The 7,757-nt window shown below is 37.7% G+C and overlaps 1 protein-coding gene across 2 annotated transcripts in view; it reads right to left on the bottom strand.

Moving 5' to 3' along the window:
- Positions 1-254: 254 nt before the first annotated feature.
- The window catches only part of KNTC1 (kinetochore associated 1), a 33,190-nt gene continuing 25,687 nt past the window's right edge, over positions 255-7,757 (bottom strand). The window contains exons 53-64 of one of the 2 annotated variants that reach the window (XR_011729626.1): positions 7,607-7,725; positions 6,836-6,971; positions 6,205-6,300; positions 5,761-5,817; positions 5,307-5,361; positions 5,153-5,216; positions 4,095-4,224; positions 3,001-3,090; positions 2,537-2,682; positions 1,635-1,725; positions 1,250-1,373; positions 255-396 (exon numbers count right to left, since the gene is read on the bottom strand). Coding sequence is in view for 1 of the 2 variants with exons in the window: in XM_071762863.1 (XP_071618964.1) it covers positions 1,326-1,373; positions 1,635-1,725; positions 2,537-2,682; positions 3,001-3,090; positions 4,095-4,224; positions 5,153-5,216; positions 5,307-5,361; positions 5,761-5,817; positions 6,205-6,300; positions 6,836-6,971; positions 7,607-7,725 (1,032 nt within the window). In the remaining variant the exon portion in view is untranslated. Of the gene's footprint in view, positions 397-953; positions 1,374-1,634; positions 1,726-2,536; positions 2,683-3,000; positions 3,091-4,094; positions 4,225-5,152; positions 5,217-5,306; positions 5,362-5,760; positions 5,818-6,204; positions 6,301-6,835; positions 6,972-7,606; positions 7,726-7,757 lie in introns of those variants that run through there. The other variant, XM_071762863.1, reaches the window with a different exon arrangement.

Genomic DNA, 7,757 nt, shown 5'->3' with positions numbered 1-7,757 from the left:
CTTGCTTCAGAAACCACTTGACATTTAATGTTCTCCCTTTTAACATTCCCAAATAAGTTAAAAGAATAAAATGGATCAATAGATCCTGAAAATATCACAATATTACAGTTCACTTGTCATTTACAGCAGTAATTTCACTGTAGAAAATTGAACTTCAGGTTTTTTTTTTCTCATCAAAGCAGTTTCAGCTCCCACAATGCTTTAATGAATGATGGTCTCATTAAATCTAAGAACCAGGAAAGGCTTTTCTTTATTTATGGGCTGGATCTGACAGTACCTGTGTATATGCACTGTGCTCCATGTCCAGAGGTTTGAAATGATGGAATAATTCCAGAGGGCACTCATGCTGCTGCTGAGGACTAAAATAGTGGCTGGAGCTTTGGGCTCTCCTCAGGGCTGCAGGGAACAACAAATTTTAACAGATCTCATGGCTGCCAACTGCTATTTTATCCTGAAGAACATTCAGCTGTTGGCCTTTCTGTTATAGCTTTTTTTCAGTGCAGGATGGGGAGGGGGCAAAAATCTGTGAAGAATTGGTCATGGAGGTTTAAGTTAAACTCATGGTTTTCCACAGAACTTAAAGGAACTTGCCTCTGTGTCATAATCTGGCTGAATAACTTCAGTCTATTAAAAATAAATATTATTTTACCTGAGGAAAAGGCCAAGCATTTCAGGCTGGTGTCTCAGGAAGCTCTGAACTGCAATTTCATGCAGTGAAACACATGCAGCCATAAAGAAAAAACAAAGTTGAAACCCTTGGCAGACATTCAAGGAAGGTTAGTGACTAACTGGAGCATCAGTTTACTGCCAACTTGAAAATTAAAAAAAGGTTTAGGGAATACTGTGAGGCCCAAATGGATATGTAAGTGTTTATTTGTGCTCACTGTAGTAAAAGAGTTTGTCTACAAAGTGTGTTTTACATGAAGAACACCACTTAAGAGTTTTAAAAAAAGTTTATCACAAGTATGCAAGGTTTTATTTATCTGAATTAAATGTTAATGTGATCCTGACAGCAGACCTAGACATGGAAAAATACAGAATAATAAAATAAACTTTAATCCTTCCTAAAAACCAAAGTGCTGAATATGAATATTACTGTTGAATAGAAACAGAAAATTCTGTTGTAAATCTGTAAATTCTGTTTCAATGGGGATAGAATATTGAGAAGAAACAGTGAAGTGAAATGTGGAAAGTTTGGAGCAGCTTCTGGTAAAAAACCCCAACGTTAATATTTCAGTTTAATGTTCACCTGGCCAGAATGAGCCTTCTTCATGCATCTCCTTCTTCTTGCCAGCAGAGGGAGAAAAGGGTAAATCAAGAGCTCATCAGTGACAGTTCTGTGCACAGGTCTCTTCTGCTCCATTTAGATACATCTGGAAGGGAAAAGAAAAATATTAACAGAGCTTAGAAAAAGATGATATGATGTAAAACCTGTGAAAGTACTTGAAAGCATAAATCTTAGCAGGTTTGGTTTAAGTAAAATGAATTATTTGAATTAAGGATACATTTTAGTTTAAAAAAAAAGTTACAATACATTTTACTAAAATAAATCAGCTAGAAAGTATTTTTTCCTCAAAGTCTTAGAGAAAAAAAGGAGAGATTACTGCCTGAGGTACAAGAGTTGTTTGTTTTACCTTGAGAAGATCAGATGATTGTACATCTCCAAGAATAGGATTTCCATATTTCTCCTGATATTCCTGAATCAGGGCTGCTGCATCATCAATGCTGTAGGAGGCAAAAGTTTATCAACTTTGTCAACAAGTTCTCTGAAAAAAGCCACAAATTCAGATCACATACACTGAGGTATAAAAACAAGAGATGACCTCACATTTTTAAAGTCAGATATATCCCATCATTTCCCAGGAGAAGAAAGCAAGCCAGGACAAGAGCATTTAACCTGGGGCTGTTAATAAACCCAAAATGGAAATATTTATTGGTTCCTGCCTCATTTTGACTGCAGGGTAACTGGTAACAAATGGTTGGGGTCTGAAATGAAAAGTTTGCAGGTATGCAGGGAGCTCAGGTGCAGTGAGTTACTGATGGATCCCTGATTGAGCCTGCCCTGCACTCTGTTGAGTGGCAACACCCTTTGTTTTATTTAAGTGGAAGACAAGAGGTATTTCCAGCTCAAAACCTCCAATTCCTAAGCCCTGAGTACAGGCAGGGTCTTTATTTATTTTTTCAGAGTGTTCTTAGTGCTGAAGCTGGGAGTCCATGATGCCACTCAACTGGATTCATCTTAAGGTAAGGTGAAATGATTCAAAGCAGAAGTGTTTATTTTTCACTTGGGTTATTTCTGCTATTTTAACTGCAACTGGAGTGCTTCCCAGTCTGGGCTCAGTAAGCTGTTACTGGGAAGCTCTCTCCTAAGTATGCAAAGCAGGGAGGTGAGATTTTTTTTTTACTTTATTTCTTCATTTAACACAGCAATCCCTTAAAGGTTCCTGGAGTACTAAAGAATCTCCTTAAGTGAAAATAAAATAGAGGGATTCCATTAATTGCTCTCAGGCATGCAGGACCCATCTTACTGACTTACCAGTTCTTTTTGGCAAAATAATCCACCAGTTCCTTCATTCTGTGAGTATTCATCAGTTGTTGCTTCAACAGTGGAAAATATTTGGTTTTCAAGAATTTTTCATATAGCTTCTCATTTATGATGCTGTCCAAAACCAAAGTTCTGATCTGTAGATTTAAGTTAACATTTATTTAGGAAAAAAAAGCAGTAGTGCTGCAAATAAGACTGTCCCACAGAGAGGGGCAGCCCCTAAGACAGCAGGGTGTATAGATGTCCAGGAAAATTCCAAGTTGCACAACTTTTAATAAAAATACAAGAATTCTTGGAAATAGTTCTGTATTTTTGAAGTGTCCATTTTGGTAATTAACACTTGGCAAGATCAGGAGAGAGAGAAAGGGAGGGAGGGGGGAAAGGGTTTTGTGTTCTCTTCTCTATTGGGAAAGCCTGTGAGTCACAGGCAGGTGAAGTAAATTTTATTGATTTACCTGGGAGGCAAATGCCACCACTTCTCCAGTGTTCATGTGGTCATCTATTTGTTGCAGCACAGTTTCTGGGTTCCATGTTGATAAGAAACCCTTGAAAAATAAATTACAACCCATTAATGCTCTGTGAATGGTTAAAGTAGAACCTCTCCCTTCAGAGGAAGTGTTTGATTTATTCAGGCACAATTAAATCTTCTGAAATTCTAGAAACAAACATGAAATTAGCAAACCAGGATCTGTGCAGTGTGAGCAAAAGATCAATTCTCATTGCTTTTAACTCTATTTTGCTGTAACTGTTACAGAGTTTTTTGGCTCATTGCCAGCAGCCTCTCTTACACAATTGCTGTAATTTGGGAAAAAAAATCTTTCTCAGCTTCACTTCAGTGACTGGAAACCTAAGAATTTAAGGTAATTTTACAAGTGCCAGTTTGTTTATGACATATATGGGGCCAGTTTGTTTATGACATATGGGAACAGCTTCTAATGCTTCATCTGGGAGAACAATGCAGAGCACAAATGAGTGGAAACAAATGAGAAAGGAAACTGAAGGTACACAAATAGCAAGGATGGGGCTTTAAAAGCAAAAGGTTGACACAGGAATTGTGGTGCAGATCAAGCAGCTTTCTTGGGAGTCAGGAGCTTTCACTCAACACTTTCTTGAAGTAGGATTCAGTACTTTTCCTACAATCTGTTTGAACAGTAGCCCACTGGTAACTTCTCAGAAATTACAGTCACCAATTTCACACTGCTCTGGCAGGAAGATGCCTACAGTTTGGGTTTTGTTGGGGTTTTTTCATTGGTTTTATGGGTGAAGATCCCATAAAATATCCCCAAAGAGCAAAGTCATACGACACAGCTGCTGAGGATGACTTGAAGCAAGCTGGTTTTGCTTTAAAAAAAAAAAAGAGGAAGTGGTCACATGATGCTTTTCAGAAGGACAAAGTCAGGGCAATAACCCTGGTGGGTGGGAAATGCCAAGCAGTGGTGTATTTAAATAAGGTGGAATTTTAAGTTCCCATCTTTCATGGTTTCTGGTGAATGTAAAACACTTCAGGACTTCTTCCTTGCACAGACAGAACACAAAACTTCCTCTTTACCTGAATTTGCTGTTCTCTTTTCTCAGACTGAGGAATCAGCAACAGGCACCCCAGAGCAAAAGCTGAAAGGTCCAACTGTGCATATTGTTTGGCAATTCCAATGACATCCAGGTCAGCCAGCACAGGACACCTTCAGAAGGAGATGAGGAGGGGAGCTGTCAGTTAGGAGATGGATAACTGGATGGCTCAGTTCTGACAATTAAACTCCACTGAGATTTTAAAGCCAGATGGAACAGTTAAGTTTTTACCTCATCTGATTTTCATCAGAAACAGCCAAGCTATGTGAGCTGAAGTTTCAGGGAATACAAAAGCATGATGGCTTGGAAAAAAACCAACCCAGCTCCCAAATACTCAAGTTTCTATTTTGAAGGGAAGTGTTGGCCAGCAGTGATGCTTTGGTACATTTGTATCAGCTCAGCAGTGTGGGGATGTTCTGTTGGGTCACTTTCCAGTATTTCCCAACTAATTTCTGGCTCAAGTCAGGCTCTCTGAGCTCTGGCTCTTCTCTTGAGCAAGTCTGAGGCTTGTGGTGAATATGATAATGATTTATTGTGCTTTTTTACATTGTAAAGGCAACGTAAAACTTGTTTATGTACAGAATGTTTTGCAACGTGAGCTCTTACATTATCCATGTTTATAGATGTGCAGCTATTTGATTTTTCTCATGTCAGATTTATTCTTTGCAGGAAAATGAATTATTTTTCTCTTGCATTCTGAGTTAATGTTTGGGGAAATGTGCTATATTTTGGGCTAAGATAGATATTAACTGGCTTCTTAGGGCTGAGCATGAGATCTTTAAAAATGGTCAGGACAGGAACAGGTGTCTCTCCTGGGGGCAGCAACTGGGTAAATAAACTGGTTTTCAGCAGGCTGTGCTGATCTGGGCCCCAGTTCAGAGAGCAGTTCCCAGAACAGTTTAAATGTCCAAAGTCCAGAGTTACAGCAGATGTTGTGAGCAGTCTCTGGGCCAGCAGGGAATCTGTGTTTGTTGGATGAGAAGTTACAAACAGCCATTCCCACCCAAAGCACTGGAAATGTGGGATGTGCTGTCTACTTACTTGAGCAGGATCACAAAGCACTCACAACATTCCTCTAACTGTTTGGGACTTGGTGGACATGAAGCTAAGAAATAAAGAGTTAAGTTCATGTTAGTGTTAAAGTAAATATTTAACCAAGTTACCATACAAGCCTGATGGCCAATAACAGCCTTACCTGTGAGAAATGGTGACAGAATTACACTTCTCCAAGCTCGACTGAAATTGGGAATCTGTTGACAACAAAGTTTTTTAAATTAAGAGCCAAACACAGCTGGAACTTGTAGACACAGACAGACAGACACCCTGAACCACTGTATGTGGAAGAGCCTCTCAGTTTTCTTTTTATCCTGGCTGAATTATTCCCTAATATTGCTTTCCTCATCTCATAGTCTATGATTTTGCCTTATTTTGACAGATGTGAACTGAAGGAACTACAAGTGCAAAATGTTATTTGAGTGATTATTAATGACATTCACCTAATTATGGCATTGTCATAAAAAGAATCCAAGGAGAATCTTTTCATACATAACTCTTCATGGCTGCTATACCCCCAGCCCCTAATTAGGATGCTAAATGCCTTAATGTTAAGTGAAAAAAAAATAATTAGGAATTGCAGAGTATTTGCTTACCTCCCATAATGAATGAATCCCAGTAATTGCTATCAAAACTCTTCTTAGATATTGAATCTGAAAAAAAAAAAAAATCATTATAAAATCCTACAGTGGTTTTGAAGGTTTGGTGACAATCTGCAGAACTGCACTGTGCTTCTTGTTTTGTGTGTGGGGTGCAGACTTAAGCTCCTCAAGGCACCTGTGTTCCTTTGGGAGGAGTAACTGATGCACATGGAAATATGATTTGTGATTTATTTAATTAAATTTTCACATGCAGTAGCAGCATATGTTGCCTTTGTACATACCCAAGATTTCTGGCAGTCTTAATATACCATGGAAATTATCAATAATTCTTCACAGTAATTTTATAGTTTAAGCATCTATCACATTTTGTAGAAACCAATGGATAAAAAATCCTTTTTCTCACCTCACTGCAGAACTTCATGCATAAAAATTCCTTACCATATTGAACCCAAGGAGTTTCTGTAGCAGGCCATTCCACAGTTGTGAATCATACACTTTGTATTCTAGGCTAAGTTCTGTCACCAGCCTGACAGCCTGAAGGAGAGCAAGGATTAATTAAAAAGCAAATTAATTTATTTTAATACACATTCATGATCTTCAAAACCTTACTGCTTTCCAGTGTAATTTTAGATTTGTACAGTGTTACTGGGATGTTTAACTCCTGAAAGGCCACAGCCAACCCACTTTCAAAATTATATAGGTGTTTATGTGTGTGAGGAGAATTAAAACAAAACCCCACCTACATGTGATATCACTATTTTCTGATTGGAGGAAGACTAAAGTTTTGGATTATTTGTCTGGTAATAAATCAGAAGTATTACTGTTGAAGCCTGAATAGACCTAAGTACAATTTTTCTGTCATATGCTATTGTCTACCTGGTAATCTCATTTAACTTGCATTTGTTGAGTAGCTTTTTGAGTAGAATTTTAACTAGAATCATGAGTAATGCATGAATAGAGCAGCACATTGCAGGAACATCTGTTCAGAGACACATCTGCTCTGCAGACAGGTGCCCATTTCACACAATGTGCAACAAACCAAAAATTACAAAGGATTTAAGGATCATACCGTGGGTTCGTGGCTGTGGTTCTTCCACAGCCCTTTGATCATTCCTTCCTTAGGGCTCTTATGAAATGATTCATAAGTATATGGGATGTTCAAGATTTCAAACTCTGCCAGATAAATGCAGCATTTTAGAAAATACCTGTAAAAAAAAGTTCCCCAAAAAACCAGAAGTTAATGATAGATACAGTGATTATTATATTGTAATTCACATAACCAAGCTCAGGATTATACTGAAAGTGTTCTCTTGTCTTTTTTTTTTTTTTAATGAAAAAATAATGTAGGCTGTATTTGTACTTATGAAGGAGATCTTAGTTGTAGAAAATGTTCTGGTAATTACTTAGGGAAGCATTCACCTGATTGGATCCTCTCTATAGATAAGCAGTTTCTACAACTCTTACAACTAAAACTTAATTCATGCACAAAAATTGCATCTTTATTAAAATACACATGGTTACCTGGTCTGATGTAGTCCACAACACCACTTGCCATTAAAAAGGCCCTAATTCCAGATTACCAGCACAGAAACTCTATTCTAGATATTTTTTAAGTTCTACAGGTATTTTCAGTGAAAGGAGGTTACTCTGCTGGGGTTGTGGTTCCTTATTGTCTTTGAAAGACAAACTTCAGAAAGAGATTTTAAAATGCAAAAAAAAAAAAAAAAAAAGGAAAAAGTAAAAAAAAATTTTCAAAATACTATATATTTCTTTCCAATGTCTGTTAAAGACTGATAGAAAACATCATTGTTGAGGAACACCTGAAGGAAATTCATCTTACTTGACTTTCTCAATGGGTTTCTTGAAGAGTGATTCCACAGTGCTGGTATCTGCCAGGTAGAGCAGACACTTGAGGGCTCTGCTCCTGTGAGCAAATGTCAACTGAGTAACACCAATGGGCTGAGAGGAGAGAAAATATAACAGTAAAAAGT

The sequence above is a fragment of the Heliangelus exortis genome, chromosome 19, assembly GCF_036169615.1.
Source record: "Heliangelus exortis chromosome 19, bHelExo1.hap1, whole genome shotgun sequence".
Lineage (NCBI taxonomy): Eukaryota > Metazoa > Chordata > Aves > Apodiformes > Trochilidae > Heliangelus > Heliangelus exortis.
The sequence above is the reverse complement of the archived record's forward strand: the minus strand, read 5'-3'. Positions and strand labels throughout refer to the sequence as shown.